At 57.3% G+C, this 16396-nt stretch overlaps 2 protein-coding genes across 2 annotated transcripts; one reads left to right on the top strand and one right to left on the bottom strand.

The window, feature by feature from the left end:
• Positions 1-142: 142 nt before the first annotated feature.
• On the bottom strand, positions 143-5983 carry DNASE1L1 (deoxyribonuclease 1 like 1). Its single transcript, XM_055122030.1, has 9 exons — positions 5871-5983; positions 5447-5551; positions 2931-3131; positions 2746-2834; positions 2575-2661; positions 1956-2056; positions 1767-1879; positions 1440-1688; positions 143-1365 (listed from the first exon to the last, which is right to left on the bottom strand). Exons 3-9 carry the CDS (start codon positions 3060-3062, stop codon positions 1237-1239), a joined length of 900 nt encoding a protein of 299 aa, XP_054978005.1. The 5' UTR covers positions 3063-3131; positions 5447-5551; positions 5871-5983; the 3' UTR covers positions 143-1236.
• A 656-nt stretch (positions 5984-6639) lies between these two features.
• TAFAZZIN (tafazzin, phospholipid-lysophospholipid transacylase) lies at positions 6640-16160 on the top strand. Its single transcript, XM_004606496.2, has 10 exons — positions 6640-7210; positions 7347-7475; positions 7916-7961; positions 8045-8130; positions 14932-15012; positions 15086-15127; positions 15219-15281; positions 15365-15417; positions 15612-15689; positions 15773-16160. The coding sequence occupies exons 1-10, from the start codon at positions 7102-7104 to the stop codon at positions 15872-15874; spliced, it is 789 nt and encodes a 262-aa protein (XP_004606553.1). The 5' UTR covers positions 6640-7101; the 3' UTR covers positions 15875-16160.
• The last annotated feature ends 236 nt before the right edge of the window (positions 16161-16396 follow it).

Genomic DNA, 16396 nt, shown 5'->3' with positions numbered 1-16396 from the left:
TGGGAGCCATTGGAGACAAAAAGGGGCATATCCTTCAAGCCAGGTGTAGGCCCATCCTTGTTCTAGCCCCAGGGCTTTTACCTCACCTGTATCTTATCTTCATCCTAACACCCCTAATGTCATTCACAGCCATCCCTAACAATTAAAATAAGCTTTTATTTTTGTAAACAATTGGCTTCAATGGCCCTGAAGTCCCCCTCCAGGACTGTTGTGGGTCAGAGGGATGTCGCCCAGGAAAGCTGCAGCAAGTACAGTTGAGTGGTAGCTCAAGTGCTGTTACTGATAACCAACCTCCATCTGCCCTTGCTGGGACTCATGGACATTGGCAAGGTGTCTGAACATAACAGCACAGTGGTTGAGAATAGGGACTTGCAGATAGCCTGGGCTGGGCACTTAGTTCACTGAAGCAGAAGGGCCATTGTCAGTTTTTTGCTTTGTTTTCATGCTGCTTTAGCAACCCATATGCCCTCTGCAATGCAAGTTGTACCTCCAATCCATGAGGAACATTATTTTGCAGGGGGTTGTTAGGGCCACACTTAAACTCTATGCTTGGGGACAGAACCAGGATTAGCTCCATGCAAGGGAAGCACCTTAACCCATATGTTATCTCCACCTCAACGTTTTATGTAGTGCCTGGGATTGAACCTAGGCCTTACGCAGGCCAGACATACCCTACTCCATGAACCACATCTCCACTGCTGCCAGAATTGGTTTCCTTTTGGCTTACATCTGTTGACAGTACAGGCTGTTCCTGTGTGGGGATTTGCTGCCTGGTAGGGCCGGGCATGTGCCTGAGCCCTGGAGCCATCCCCTGTCCTAGTAGGACCTCTGTCAGCTGTGAGTCCCCTTTTCCTTTTTGTGTTCTGTTTTTTGGGCCACACCCAGATGCCCAGGGGATACTCCTGACTCTGCTCAAGGAACAAAAAGGGATGCCAGAAGTCAAGCCCGGGTGGGCCATGTGCAAGGCAAACACCCTCCCCTCTGGACTACTGCTCCCACCCCAAATCCCTTTTCCTAAGCCTTGTGGTTTATCTAAAATCAACCCACATCCCCCCTCAACCCTGGACCAAGCTTGAGGGCGCCTCCCTTCTTCCACACGCTATCACCAGGTGCAGCCCCAACCAGAACACCCACAGAAGAAAGGACTGTAGTCTGATGGCGGAGGGAGACAGTGAGGCTGTGGCAGAGTCCTGAAGGCTGGTCATCCTGGCGCGTGAGCAGCAGGCTTGAGTAGTGTCAGGCCACTGGGCCCAGCCGCAGGGGCACGAGTGGCAGCAGCAGCATTGCCAGACTGAGGGGTTGCAGCCTGGGCATGGCCCCACTCAGCTCCACCTCCACCGGGTAATGGTCACTGATGTTCAGGGCCTGGGGGACGTGCAAGTGGGCGTCAGCATCTGCATCCACCCCCCTCCCCCAGGTGCCTTCCGCATTCCCTTTACCTCCATCTCGGAGAGCCCGAAGCCAGTGGGGAAGTGGAAGGCCGAGGCGGCCTTCAGCAGGCTCTGGCAGCGCTGGCCGTGCAGCACAATGCGATCGTAGGCGCAGTGTGTGCTGGCCCGCACTGTGGTGTCCTCGTCGTCGCCGATGGCCCAGTGGAAGTTGGTCTCTTTCCGCAGCGCCAGCTCGCTCAGGCGCTTTTTGCTCAGCGAAGCGCAGTCAGCGTTGAAGTCCCCGAGCAAGATGACATCCTGGGGTGTGGGGGATGCTCAGCTCCGCTCCCACCCCTCTGCCACCCCGTTCCCTCCTGCACCGCTGCCCAGCCCTACCTCACTCTGCCAGTGCTGAGAGACGTCCAGGAACACATCATACAGCGCGTTTAGCTCCTTCTCCACCGCCTTGGGAGTGGTGTGCAGCGGCACGAGCACCAGGCTGGGGAGCACTACAAGAGGAGGCTTAGTGCTCCCACTGGCTCAGCCACCACGGCTCCCCTCCCATCCCCGTGTCTGACCCTGTACCTTTGCTGGGCAGTGTGAATTGGGCCACGAAGGGCTCCCGGGCGAAGAGGTCATCTTTGTCGTTGTACACATAATGACTGAGGACCTGCGTCTTGAGTTCCCTGCAGCAGGGGGTGGGAAGCAGGTCCACGCATCACCCAACTGGGCTCACGTCCTTCAGAGCTGAGAACCAAGGAGGGCGCCCTCGTGGCTCCCAGGCCCTGCTCTCCTAGCTCTGTGGCTCGATCTGCAGGAGGAACCGCGAGCAACAGTGCTCCAAGCTGCCCGGCACAGATGGGGTCACGAGCCTCGCAGCAAACTGAGGACGTTGCCACACCCCCCACACCCCAGGAAAGCCAGCCCCTTCCCTCCGCTTTAGAGCCACAAATCTGTCTGCCTCTGGAGTGCTGTCCCTTCCAGAAACTTCTAGTGAAGCCACCAAAGGCTGCGGGCACACAGGCACAGTCACGATCGCGCTAGGCTCGTGCCCGCCCTGCCCAATGCTGTGCTCAGCTGGAGGCACCGGGTGATCCTCCTCGGCGCTGCTGTGCACACTGCCACTGGGAGGCGTGCCTGGGTCCTGCAGTGCACCCCTTAGCCCCGCCTGTGCTGCGCAGCTGTCGGGAGAGAGGAGGCTTACCGGTAGATATACACGTACTTCTCCATGTACGTGCTGCGGCCCAGCAGGGGGCTGCTCAGGGACGCGTAGGGCCCCGAGTCACCATATCTGCCAGAACAGCAAAGGGGGGTGCCAGGGTCAGGGGCCCTGAGGCCTGGGTGCGCCCCCACGAGCCCCCCAGACCCTCCTCACCGATTGAGTTCTCGAAGCAGGAGACTGATGGCACTGTCCGAAGAGTCCACCACCTCCTGCAGCACCATGATGTCACAGCGGGCCACAATCTGCGGGACATGGGGGTCTGCTTAGCCGTCCAGCCCTCCCAGAAGAGACTCTGGCCAGTGCACACAGGGGCAGCAGGGCTGGGAGGCGCCACCTACCGGCACGAGTGTGTCCAGCGCTTTGGCCACTTTGGCAAGGGTCAGCCGCTGGGTATTGAAGGCACAGATCCGAAAGGCCTCAGCTCCCATGGCCAGGAGGAGGAGGAGGAGGAGGGCGGCTGGGGAGCGCATGGCTGGGTGTGGGGGACCCTCAGGAGGAATCCAGGTATGTCCAGGGTGTGGTCCCCGCTGGCCTTAGTCCTGGGAGTACAGAGAGAGCCTCTGCTGCTCGGATTTGGTTCCGTGCAGAGCTCCCGCCATCCCCGTGGGCACCTTCCCACTGGGCATGGAGACTTTGGCCTCTGACTTCAGCGAGTGTGTGGTGCCAGGGTTTGAGCCCAGGACCTCAATGTGCACAGCAGGTGCCACCACTGAACCACATCCCTGCCCTCGGCCTGCTACGCTGGGGGTGGGGGTGGGTGACAACCTTTTTTTGGGAAATAGAAAGGTTTATTGGAAAGTTGAAGGCAAAGCGAAGGAAACTCGCCAACCGAAGAGCACTTAGCACGACTAAGTTCTGGACCACAACTTTCAGCGCCTGGAGGCAACTCCCAGCTCTGTGCTCATAGATCACGTCTGGCATCAGCAGGGGGTGCTGGGCACTGAACCAAGGTTGGCCACAGGCAAGGCAAGTGCCTTCCCCTGTACTATCTCTCCTCATAAATTTTTTTCTTCTTTTTGGGTCACACCCAGTGATGCTCAGGGGTCACTCCTGGCTCTGCGCTCAGGAATCACTCCTGGCAGTGCTCGGGGGACCAGATGGAATGCTGTGGATCAAACCCGGTCAGCTGCGTGTAAGGCAAACACCCTACCCACTGTACTATCGCTCTGGCCCCTCTCCCCATAGTTTTTATTTATTTATTTATTTTTATTTTTTTTTGCTTTTTGGGTCACACCCAGCGATGCACAGGGGTCACTCCTCGCTCATGCACTCAGGAATCACCCCTGGCGGTGCTCAGGGGACCATATGGGATGCTGGGATTCGAACCCGGGTCGGCCGCGTGCAAGGCAAACGCCCTACCCGCTGTGCTATCGCTCCAGCCCCCCCCATAGTTTTTAATCATGGTCGTAGCCAGGTGGTATGTGATGGGTCGGTTTCACCATTTGGGGCATCAAGTTCGGGGCGTTCAGAGCAGTGTTGTGGCTGCCAGATATGCCCAGAACTTGGCCTGATCCTTCACAGAGCTCCGTTCCCAGGGAACCCCGTCTTCCCCCCTCCTGCCACATTCCCCATAGCCCTGCTGCTGTCTCTGCCTCTGGCTACTCCAGGGAACCCTGCAAAGAACCTGGCTGCCTCCCTTCGCATCGTGTTCTCATCCTGGCACCGCTGGACAGAATTCCCTCCCTTTCGCCAAGGGGATGCCACCTGCAGCGTGTGGGTGCGTGTGTCGCCCTGATTTAGCTGCTTGCAGTCCTGGGCCTCTGGGTCCACGGCCCCCTCCTGGCTCCTGCCAAGCCGTCTTCCATTTCATGTTAGATTGTGAGGGGGGATGTGTCCTGAGCTGGAATGCCTGCATCACATGCAGTTGTTTGTAAGAGTTTGAGGGACGGCCATCCCATTCTGCAGAGCGCCTGCACCGTAGCCCATCGGTGCAGCAGGGGCCACTGCACATACTGCATGCAGCAGGCCTGGGGGCAGCCCCCAGAGGAGAAGCAGAGGCCAAACCCCACCACTGCTGTCTGCAGTTCCTTGATCACAGATTTTCATGCTCATTAGCAATTGGGAGGATGGTCTCTGGTCACCTGGGAGATGGGATCTCAAAGGCCAGCTCCAGGCAGCAGAGTGCTGGGTTCCAGGTGATCTCAGATAGCGCAGGCGGCCCCCACAGGGTCACAAAGCCACTTTCCCACACCTCTATCATCACAGTATCCTGCATGTCTCTCTCAGTGTACCTATTTTTTTTCTTTTTTGGGTCACACCCACCGATGCACAGGGGTTATTCCTGACTCATGCACTCAGGAATTACTCCTGGAAGTGCTCGGGGGACCATATGGGATGCTGGGAATTGAACCCGGGTCGGCCGCATGCAAGGCAAACGCCCTACCCACTGTGCTCCAGCCCCACTCTCAGGGTACCTTTTGTCTAAGTCGGAGGCTCAGCCCCTCGCCCCCACTCCCTGTCAGTGTCCCTTCTACCTCTGTCCACTTCTTCCCTGTAGAACCTACTTTCCGCTTTCTTGAGACTTCCTGCCTGTCTTTCTCATGCATCTCTGTCACCCTGGTCACCGGGAACAAGGCCCATTTCCTCGTCCAGCTGCTCTGTCACTCACGCCAGCCTATGTCTATTTTGGGATACCTTTGAGCTGCTCTGGGCAGACAAGGGCAGAGCTGGAGGCTCAGGGGCCGGCCTGGACCCCAGCAACCCAGCCAGTGAATATCTCCTGCCTCACCCCAAGCCCAAAGCCGGCTTCCCAAAGCGGGCTCTGCCCAGAGCCGGGAGCTCTCCTTCCGTCTCCAATCCCACACACACACACACAACCCCCCCTCCCCGCCCTCGGCCCGGAAGGCCCCCATACCTGAGCTGAGCTGAGCAGCCCGTGCCCACGCTGGCCTCCACTTGGAGCAGATCGCAGCCGTCCCAGAATCGCAGAATTGCCCGGCCTGGCCTGGCGGGAGCGGAGCTGAGAAAAGAGGAAGAGGCTGTGGGCCGACTACAGTCCCGCCCAGGCCGGCGACGCACCCTTCCCTCCGGGGCACCAGGAGCGCGGGCGCCGGGTTTGGGAAGGGCCGCCCTGCCCGCCCACCCGCAACCCCGACCCCGCCTTCTCGGCCCGCCGCCGGCCGCGAGCGCTGTGCCGGCCTTGAGTCACAGGGGCGGCTGGCGGCGCCGCCCTAAATGAGTGGTTGCGGGGTGCCAGGGAGGAGCTGGAGCCCAAGGCAGCCCCCCGAGCGGCGATGGCAGCCAGGATCTCAGCCCCCGCCCCGGTGCCCGCCGCGAACCTGCTGTCTCCTCCGTTCAGGGGACCTTAAGACAGGGGCAGCAGGGGACCGGGCTGCAGGCACACTGGGCCCTAAGAGGAGGGAACTCGATACTCGCAGATCAAAGAGGGATACTGGATAGGGTCCTCCTCTTGCTTGGCTGTTGCTCTCTTCCATGACACTGTCCCGTTGGCAGCACCTTCGTCCTTAATTAAGGTCTGGTGGGGGGGGTGGGCTTGTGCAAAACGTTGGAGGAAATTATTTTGATTTTCTTGGGCGCTGGGGGTCGACCCCAGGGACTCGGACTTGTAAAGTGCGAGTCCGTCTAGAACCTGAGCTCGATACTGGGTCCAGGAAAGAGGCTTTGACAGTGATTGCGATCGACTTTTTAAAAAGTTAGTCACCGTGAAATTATAGTTCTTTATGATTTGGTTTCGGGCGCACCAGGTTTCAACACGGCTCGCTTCCCCAGGGTCCACTTCCCTCCACCTAGCCCCCGTCACGGAACCGGCTCTGAAGGTGCGGTCGAGGGGAGGGCCTTTGCGTGTTGAACTTGTGGGGGCCCTGGAAGCGGCAGGGGGCAGCATCGTGAGTGCGCGGAATGGTCCGCTTCGTATTGTATATAATGTGACATTACATCACACTCCCCCACTGCGCACAGATCCCGGTATAATTAGGCAGCATGAAATTATGTAAAAGTCTCGGCATCTCCACGGTACAGAATGTGCTCCAAACGCCAGAGAAACCGCAAAACGCGTCTTAAGCACGGGGGCTGTGAGTAGAGACGCGGGGGTTCTGGCCCGCGGGTTCGGCCGCACAAAAGACAAGACTGGGCTGAAAAGACCAGGGGGTCGGTCGGCCCCGGCCTGCGGCGGGCCCAGGGAACTGCTCGGCTCGGCCCGCGTCACCGACTGCGCTGACGGATGGAGGAGACAAAGGAGCGGCGCGCGGTGGCCGGCGCCGGGCGGGGCGGGGCGGGGCCAGCGGCACCGGCGGCCGCTGCCGTCAAGCGGCCCGGATTCGCTTTGCGACAGCGGCCGGTCGTCGGGCTCTGGTGCAGGCTCGCTTTCCGGCGGGGGCGCGGGGTGCGCGGCCGTCCCTGCCGTCCCCTCCTGCTTCTGGCTGCGACTAGCAGCTGCTGAACCCCGGCGGAGGCGGCCCGCGGCGACAGAGCGGGCGGGTCCCCGCGAGGTGACCTTGGACCTGGCGCCCGGGCGCGGGCGGACGCGGCCGGCGGCGCCGAGGCGGGGAGATGCCCCTGCAGGTGAAATGGCCCTTCCCCGCCGTGCCGCCGCTCACCTGGACCCTGGCCAGCAGCGTCGTCATGGGGCTGGTGGGCACCTACAGCTGCTTCTGGACCAGTGAGTGCGCGCGGGGCGCCGCGGGCTCGGCTGCGAGTCCCCGCGCCCCGCCACCGGGGTCCCAGGGTTGGTGTGTGCGGGGCGAGCTGGGCGGGGGGGGCACCGGGGGCGCCCCTCACTCCCACTCTCGCCCCAGAGTACATGAACCGCCTCACCGTGCACAACAAGGAGGTGCTGTACGAGCTCATTGAGAACCGCGGCCCGGCCACCCCGCTCATCACCGTCTCCAACCACCAGTCGTGCATGGACGACCCTCACCTCTGGGGTACCCAGATCCGCGTGCCCCCAGACAGGGTGAAGGTTTCACTGGGCCCCCCATCCTGCCGTGGCATGGGAGTGGCTGAGGAGAGACTCGGGGGCTTGGAACTGCGGGGAGGGTCACTGCCCTTCTGATAGCTGCTGGTCTGGGCTGAGCCCGGGCTCCTGGAGTCCCGGGACCCTGGGGCCCCGCTGGGAAACCCCGCCCACAGGCCCGGGTCTTGTTGCATTCCTGTCCCCTCCATGGGCTGCCCTGCCGTTCTCACCCTGTGGACTTCTCTGGACGGTGCTGGCTGGGGCAGCGCCGAGGCTGGCCCCGGGTGAGGGCCAGGAGAAGGCCCGCGGAAGGCAGGCGGAGCAGAACCCCAGCCGACACGGCACGGGGACACGCTGGTGGAGGGGGCCGCGGCCCAGTGTGGAAGTGCTGAAGCTCCTGTCTTCCCGCAGGGATCCTGAAGCTCCGCCACATCTGGAACCTGAAGCTCATGCGCTGGTGAGAGCAAGGGCTCTGCTCTGGCCCGGAGGCCGGCCATGGGGTGGGCCGGCCACACTCTCACGCACTGTCCCCCTCGCCAGGACCCCCGCGGCCGCAGATATTTGCTTCACCAGGGAGCTGTACTCGCACTTCTTCAGTCTGGGCAAGTGCGTGCCGGTGTGCAGAGGTGAGCCTCTCTGCTGGACGGAAGGGGTCTGACCGCAGCCGCAGCTGGAGTGGGGGTGGCACACTCTGGAAGGCCTGGGGACTGCAGGCTTTGTCGGGGCAGGGAGCTTGCGCACCCGTGTCCGGTTCTGGAGTCCAGGGGCCGTGGATACTGACTTCTCCAGAGCCTGGGAAGGAGTGTTTTGCTGTCCCTTCTGGGGGCAAAGATGGCACTCTGTGTTGTTTGGTTGGCACTCCGGCTCGTGCCGGGAATCTGCCTCAGAGCTGCTGAGCTCTCCTGCCCCAGAAGGTTCTGCAGGGAAGTCAAAGGGTTCTGAGCCCAAGATGCCTGGCAGCACATGGAGGGTGTGGGCCACCTGGGAAGGTTCTGGAACAGTGGCTGTGGACTAGGGACCTCAGAGGAATGGTGTGTTGCGGCTGTGTTGAGGGGGAGCCCTGGAGAGCAGGGACCCATGACTGACTGCAGAGGGTCACCTTGGAGGGAGAGCAGTCTGACTCCTGGCAGCTGGTGGCAGCGGTGACAGGACGTGTTGACAGGCTGCACAGAGGGGGAGCACAAGAGGACTCTGGTTGACACCTGCTGACACTGAGACCCTAGTGTCACTGGGATAGGGGCTTCTCAATGGCGGGTGGGGTGTGGAGCCGGGGGGTGAGACTATGGTCACCAGAGGCTCCGGGCAGCCCTGGGGTGCATGACTCGGGCGTGGGGACGAGGATGGGGTTGAGAACCCAAGGTTCTTGGCATTCAGGATTTCTTTTTTCTTTTTTTTTTGGTTTTGTGGCCACACCTATCAGTGCTCAGGGTTTATTCCTGGCTCTGTGCTCAAGGATCACTCATAGTGGGGCTTGGGGAGCCCTGTGGGGTGCCAGGGATCGAACCTGGCCCTACCCGCTATTCTGTCGCTCCAGCCCAGATTTCAGGGTTTCTTGAGGATCAAAGCCAAAGCTGGCAGATGCCATAAAATCACCCCAAACAATAAAGCTGGGGTTTGAGTGAAAGCTCCTCTTCAGGTCGATTCCCTGGAGGCAGCCTGGGATGTTTTTAGAGGGGGGCGGGGCGGTGGGTGCTGCTTTTGGAGACTGTTTCATTTCTCCAAAATGAAAGGCAGTGGCCCACGTGTTGTGGAGGGGGACTTTTGAAATTTTACTGAATATTTTCTTACTCTTCCTTAACCGTCCCTTCTCAGATACCTTGGTTCTCTGCTCGGTAGGACAGGCTGGTCCCCTTGTTGTCTCAACTCCTCAGAGCATTTCTGTATGGCGCCCCTGGGTGAAATGATCCACATCTCGGCTCTTCAGAATCTTGGAGCTCCTTCCGTTCTGCTGCATGACCTGTTTCATGCACCTCCCTTGCTCTGCCTGCCACCTGTCACGGTCTAAGCGAGCTGGTTTTCCTTCCTGCTGGGCGCCGAGCCCGCTTCCACATTTGTGAACTTTAGCGCTATGGGGCTGGATGCAGCTTTCCCTGTTAATGTTTCCACATTCTTTTTTTTTTTTTTTCAATTAAGGCAACATGATTTACAGAGTTAGATTCCTGGACTCTAAGATAGCTGTCTTTAGCCTTGATTTCCTTTTTCTTTAATTTCCTTTAATTGTGTTTGGTCGTGAGCTCTTGGCTCATGAGCTTGGTGAATTTGCCATTCACCGAGCCTCCATTATTGTTTTCTTTACAATATAACTTTGCATATTTTTTCTTGTACTCGATTCATTTGCAGTGCTGTAGGTTTGGAAATTTCTGATATGTGCTCTAGATAACTATCAAATGCACACCATTCAGAAATTTAGAGTTGCCATATATCTACTTAGAAATTTGAATAGAAGAGTTTCTTACTTGGTCTGCCCTATTTGGGTACTAGAAACAGTGAATATAAGTATTATTTTGTTCATTTTTCCGTCCTAATTACCCCAAATAGTTGGGACTGCATAGCAACAACTGCATATTTGATCGGCAGATACTAAACATAGGCCATCAAATAAAATGGTTAGGTGACATAAATGATTATTTATATTACCAAATTATGTTCTATGCCAATAACTACTCAACATATCACATATATTAATATTGTTTTAACTGTTAATCTTAGGTAGCATTAGCCAACATTTTCTAGAAAACTGAGGAACAGATGAATAACCGAGGAACGGGTGGCTCTCTTGATAGCATTAAAGGTCACACACATCACCCAGTTGAAAGTAACAGAATCAGGAATTTCAAACTAGCTTCCTTGCCTTAGTTTCCTTGCCCTCCTATATTCATGGAAAAAGTAACAGAATACCTAGCTCCAAGGCATTGTAGGCTTCCTGAATCCTCAAATGAATGAAGTAAGTATCCAATGTAAGGCTTATTATGGGAACCTATATTAGAGTTGAGAAATACTAGCATATGTACCATGCTCCTCAGACTGGTAATAATAGACTTAGTTTCCAGCTTCTGTTTGCATAGTCATATATTCGGGAAGATTGAGCCAGTAGAAGCCATACTGCTTGTGGACTCAAGCATAAGATATGATGGCTATTAATATTTTGTTGAGTGATAGTTTGGCTGTGATATGATAGTGGCGTATTCATATCCCAAATACAGTAACATATATACATACCTCTCAGAGAGCCCGGCAAACTACTGAGAGTACCCTGCCCTCTTGGGCAGAGCCTGGCAAGCTACCTGTGGCATATTTAATACGCCAAAAACAGTAATGATAGGTCTCGTTCCCCTGACCCTGAAAGAGCCTCCAGTCATTGTGAAAGACGAGTAAGGAGAGGCTGCTAAAATCCAAGGGCTGAGTGTAATAGAGATGTTACTGGTGCCCGCTCAAGTAAATCGACAAACAACGGGATGATAATGATACAGTGATACAGTGATCTGTTTGGTCACACCCAGCTCTGCTCAGGGCATACTCCTGATGGGGCTTGAGGGACCCTGTGGGGTGCTGGGGATTGAACCCTGGTTGGTGCAAGTTAAGCACTTTCTGCACTGTACTATCTCTCAAGCCCTAAGCTTTTCTTTTCTTTTTTAATTCATTTTTTCCTGGTTTTGGGGCCACACCCAGAGAGGTACAGGGGTTACTCCCAGCTCTGCATTCAGGAATCACTCCTGGCAGAGCTTGGGGACCATATGGAATGCCAGGGATCAAACCTAGGACAACCGCATGCAAGGCAGGTGCCTTCCCCGCTATACTGTTGCTTGGCCCTTTATTTCCATACTTATGGGGAGCACACCTGGCAGTGTCTGGGGGGAGGCAACCCAGGGCCTAGCACATGCAAGGCAAGAACTCTGCCACTTTAATTACTCTCCTCACCCCTGTATTTAGCTTTCTTTTCTTGATTTTTTTTTGCCAAACCTAGAAATTCTAAGGTTTACTCCTGGTTCTGCGCTTGGGAATCGTTTCTGGCAGATCCTGTGGGGTGCCAGGGATGGAACCTGGGTCAGGTACGTGCACAGCCAATGCTTTACCTGCTGTAATATTTCTCTGCTCCTGGGGCTAGAGCAATAGCACAGCGGGTAGGGCATTTGCATTGCACAAGGCCAACCTGGGTTCGATTCCCAGCATCACATATGATCCCCCGAGCACTGTCAGGAGTAATTCCTGAGTGCATGAGCCAGGAGTAACCCCTGTGCATCGCCAGGTGTGACCTAAAAAGCAATATATGTGTGTGTGTGTATTTCTCTACTCCTTACCTTTCTTTATTTTGGTTTTGGGGCCACACTCCGTAGTTCTCAGGCATCACTTCTAGCTTTGAGCTTAGGCGTCACTCCTCACAGCCACAGACAACCACATGGGATGCCAGGGATTGAACCCAAGTCAGCCACGTGCGAGGCAAGCACCGTACCCATTGTACTATCTCTCTTGCCCATCCATTCCGTTTTTCCTTTTGTTGGTGCCAGGAATTGAACCCAGGGCCTCACACATGCAAGGCAAGTGCTCTACCCCTATGCTATCTCCCCGTCCCCCAACTTGCTCTTTCTCGGAGCCCTAGAGAGAGTTCCAAATTGGCTGCTCCTGTGGCTCTCCCACCAGCCAAACACCACGTCGGTGTTCGCTGCCCTTTGCTTCTTGTTACTGTTGCTCATGAGGGCACCCTTGCCATAGGCGAGGAAGCTGTGCGTCTGCTGATGGTCTGTGATGAGGAACACCAGTGCCGCCCGTCTGTAAGGGGTCCGGCTGATTTGGCACACCATATGCTCCCTTTCTAACAAAGAACCACAAATCTACCGTCTTGAGGAGAGCACACCAAAAGCACCCGTTATTGTAGCACTCCTCCCGGGCGGTGCCATCCACTTCAGGAAATACTGTTCTATATGCTTCAAGGTCTGATCTCCCAGGCCCCACTCTTAATTTTTTTTTCTTTTTTTGGGTCACACCCAGCAATGCACGGGCGTTCCTCCTGGCTCTGCACTCAGGAATTACTCCTGGCGGTTCTCAGGGGGCCATATGGGATGGTGGGAATAGAACATGGGTTGGCTGCGTACAAGGCAAACGCCCTACCCGCTGTGCTATTGATCCAGTCCCCCACTCTATTTTGAATCTGCTTAGGGGTGGGGGTTAGGGGTCCGTCCAGTTTGATTCAGTTTTTAAGTATCACCTTGCTGTCTGTCTGTCTTTCTGCTGTTTGGGCCCACACTGAGTGGAGTTCGGGCAGCTCTGTGTTCAGGGGTCACTCCCAGAACTGTGAGTTATCTCTTATTCTGAGTCTGTTTGTGTTTCGTACCACATCCCAACAGTGCTCAGGAGTTACTCCAAGCTCTGTGCTCAGGGGCTGCCCAGCAGTGTTCGGGGACACTTCGGTGCTAGGGGTGGAGTTGGGCCTCCTGCCTGACTGGATCTCCGCCCTATGTGTCCATTTTTATCCCAGTGTCTTGACATGATGGGGCACACCCAGTAGTATTCAGGGTGTACTCCTAGGGATAGCTCTTGGCAGTGCTCAGAGGACTGTGCAGTGCTAGAGATCAAACCTGTAGTGCCTAACATGCCCTCAGCTCATCTTTCTTTTTCTTGCTCAGGATTCCTCTAGCGTTTCATTTTGATTTCCCTTTCTGATCTATGAAGCAGTGTTCAGGTGGTGCAGTGCTGGGGACTGAATCCAGGCTGCAAAGCCTGCGCTCCGGGCCCTTGGAGCCCTCTCCCAGCCATACACAGACATCCAGTTCCTCCCTCTGCATCCCCAGGCCGGGGTGCGCAAAGGCCACTCGCTGTGTCATTTCTTTTGAACCTGCATCTTAGTCATGTTGCACAATGAGAAAACAAGAACGAAATCTTTGCCTGTTTGTTTTGTTTCTGGGCCACAACCCACAGTGCTCAGGAGCTATTCCTGACTCAGCAGCTGGACACCATGGGGTGCAGGGATCAAACCGAGGCTCCCTCTTAATACTAAACACCTTTAGTGAGAGCAGGTGGGCTGGTCCAGGGTTTATCAAATGCCTTTGCCACACAGCCAAGTCCTGTGGCCTATGCTGAAGCAAAGGACACATCTGGCGCCCACTTCAATGCTCATCCCCCAGATACAGACTTTATAATGTGGCCTGAAGCATCGGAGAGATTTCACAAGCCATGTGAGTGAGTAGAACTAGTATTTGGCAAACCCCGAGGTTAGGAAGTGTTGCTCCAGGAGCTGTTATTATTTTGTCATTTCCAGCTGGATGGCAAGGTGGCACCGGTGGGTTGTAGTAGGGGAGAGCTGGCTTGTTGAGACGCCTACAGTACTCGATGTCCTCTTGGAACCGCAGAGTCGGAGCCAGAGCACAGTCTCCTGAAACACATGCTGTTCCCTCCCCAGCAGTAGCAAGAGCAATCCCTGAGCACTGAGCAGGGAGTAGCCTCTGAGCTCCTCCTAGTGTGGCCCAAAACAAGAGAGACTGCAGTGCGGGCTAGGGAAACGGCTCAGCTGTGGGGCATTTGCCTCACCTGTGTGGGCATCTGGGTTTGATTGCCGGCATGTGTCTTTCACATGGCACCCCCAGGGATGACCCTGAGCGGTGCAGCCTTCTAAGGGAGCTGCTCGGCTTCCCATGGCCATGGCTTGGGGCTCCTGGATTCCTAAGAATCTGGAGCGGACTTCCCGCTAGGTGCCACATGCCCCTAGCCCCAGACCGCATGCCCCACTGAGCACCTCTGGGTGTGGCACCAAGCCAAGCGGCCAAGGAACTGGCCGGGCAGAGAAGTGGACAGGCGAGTCCCAGCGCCTGGCTGGCTGGTCCCATCCATGGTATCCTGCAGGTTGCCTCAACTTCAGGGTAAAAGCCAGTTCACTGTTAGGTGCCTTTGCCTGTGACCACTGGCCCTGGTGCAGTCTGCCTAGTCCCTGTGCCATGGACCCAGGGTGCCGCAGGGCCAGCACTATGGGCTCAGGTCAGCTTGCCCCCACTTTTTTTCAGTTTGGCAAGTCTGATGGTTTGGGGTTTTTTATTGGGGGGGTACACCTGGCAGTGCTCTGGGCTTACTCCTGGTTCTCTGCTCAGGGATCACGCCTAGTGGGGCTCAGGGGACCTATGGGGTGCTGGGGATCGAGCATGGGTGAGCCGTGTGCAAGGCAAGTGCCCTCCCCACTGTTCTATCTCTAGATCCCCTAGCAAGTCAGTTTTTCTCATGCTTCATACTGCATGTCTCTGAGAATGTTCCCGCTGTCCCAAGGGACCTTGCTAAGGGGACCCTGAGAGGGAGGGGTGATGGGAAACATCCCTGGCTGAGATCCCGGAATGTGGCTTGAGCGAGGATGGCAGGAGCCCCCGGGGTGGGGCTAAGTTCTGGGCCTGTGGGTGGCTGAGCTGGAGATGAGGCTGTGCTGGTCCCTGAGAGGTCTTTGCTCGCAGGTGATGGCGTCTACCAGAAGGGCATGGACTTCATTCTGGACAAACTCAACCACGGGGACTGGGTGCACATCTTCCCCGAAGGTCAGCGGGGACGCCCCTCCAACCCGGGGGAGGAGCAGAGCGGGCACCCCCTCACTTCACCCTGTGCCCACAGGGAAGGTGAACATGAGCTCCGAGTTTCTGCGCTTCAAGTGGGGTAAGGGCCCGTGGGCGCAGTGGGGCCTGGGGCAGTGGCAGTGGCTTGGAAAGCCGGTCGTGCCCACCTTCAGTTACCTCTCTCCGGGCAGGGATCGGACGCCTGATTGCCGAGTGTCGCCTCAATCCCATTATCCTGCCGCTGTGGCACGTGGGTGAGCCTCCCTCGGGGCACGGGGTGGGCACGGGAGTGGCAGGTGTGCCCAGTGCCCACCCTGCGTTCTGGCCTTGTGTGCAGGAATGAACGACGTCCTGCCTAACAACCCGCCCTACTTCCCGCGCTTTGGACAGGTGCGTAGGGGCCGCCCGCCGCCCTGGCTCTCGCTCAGCGCCACTTGGCAGACTCAGGAGAGGCTGAACCTGAGGCTTTAGCAGGGTGGCAGAGGGGCAGCCTGACATCAGCTGCCATCCTGACCGGAGGCGAGCCAAGGGGGGTGCCCGCGGTGGGGAGCCGACTTGGCTCTGAGCCCAGCTGTGGCCCACAGAGAATCACCGTGTTCATTGGGAAGCCCTTCAGCACCCTGCCTGTGCTCGAGCGGCTCCGGGCCGAGAACAGGTCAACGGTGAGTGCCCCTCAGCCCTTTTAGGGCCTGGGCAGCCGCCAAGGCCACAGGCCAACCCCGTCCTTGCTCGGCCTTGCTCACAGGTGGAGATGCGGAAGGCCCTCACCGACTTCATCCAGGAGGAATTCCAGCGCCTGAAGACCCAGGCAGAGCAGCTGCACCACCACTTACAGCCACGGAGATAGACGCCGGGCTGCCCTGCATGACACAGCGTGTGGCCCCTACCTGCCGGTCCTCAGTGGGCCTCGGCTGTTCCCCAACCAGGCCTCGCCCGGCAGGGCCTCCTTGGCCTTCCACCTGAGGGGCCTGGGAGCCAGCAGCTGCTCAGGGATGGCTGTCTGCCCCATCGGTCCCCGCCGCTGCCTCTGGGTGAGCGGTACAAGAGTAGCCCTTGGCCGGAAAGGCTTGAGGGCCCCTGGGCTGGGTTTTTAGGATTTGTAAATAATAAAGCATCCTTGTCATGCTGTTTTATCCCTAGGCTGGCATGCAGGTGGGGATGGTGGCTCTTGCTCCCGGGCGAGCACTTGTTTCTGAGCACTTCTGGAATCTGCTGCGGAGAGGCAGCCTGAGGCTGGTGGGCTGGTAGTCAAGTACGGAGAAGTCAGAATCACTTCCAGCCTCCTGAGGGTTTCTGATGGACCCAGGTCCCCTGCGTGGAGGCAGAGAGAGCCCCAGGCTGGGGTGGCGACCAGGTTGGGGGCCAAGGT

Source organism: Sorex araneus, chromosome X, assembly GCF_027595985.1.
Source record: "Sorex araneus isolate mSorAra2 chromosome X, mSorAra2.pri, whole genome shotgun sequence".
Taxonomy (NCBI): domain Eukaryota; kingdom Metazoa; phylum Chordata; class Mammalia; order Eulipotyphla; family Soricidae; genus Sorex; species Sorex araneus.
This window is presented reverse-complemented; position numbering and strand designations above follow the sequence as displayed.

What these genes read in the sequence shown, in the direction of transcription:
- DNASE1L1 (XM_055122030.1), bottom strand. Translation starts at nt 3,062, where the DNA reads ATGCGCTCCCCAGCCGCCCTCCTCCTCCTCCTCCTCCTGGCCATGGGA. An exon ending in ATTCACACTGCCCAGCAAAG is followed by an intron (nt 1,880 to 1,955) that starts GTACAGGGTCAG and finishes CTCCTCTTGTAG; the next exon opens with TGCTCCCCAGCCTGGTGCTC. An exon ending in TCGGGCTCTCCGAGATGGAG is followed by an intron (nt 1,366 to 1,439) that starts GTAAAGGGAATG and finishes CACGTCCCCCAG; the next exon opens with GCCCTGAACATCAGTGACCA.
- TAFAZZIN (XM_004606496.2), top strand. Translation starts at nt 7,102, where the DNA reads ATGCCCCTGCAGGTGAAATGGCCCTTCCCCGCCGTGCCGCCGCTCACC. An exon ending in CTACAGCTGCTTCTGGACCA is followed by an intron (nt 7,211 to 7,346) that starts GTGAGTGCGCGC and finishes CTCTCGCCCCAG; the next exon opens with AGTACATGAACCGCCTCACC. An exon ending in ACTTCCCGCGCTTTGGACAG is followed by an intron (nt 15,418 to 15,611) that starts GTGCGTAGGGGC and finishes TGTGGCCCACAG; the next exon opens with AGAATCACCGTGTTCATTGG.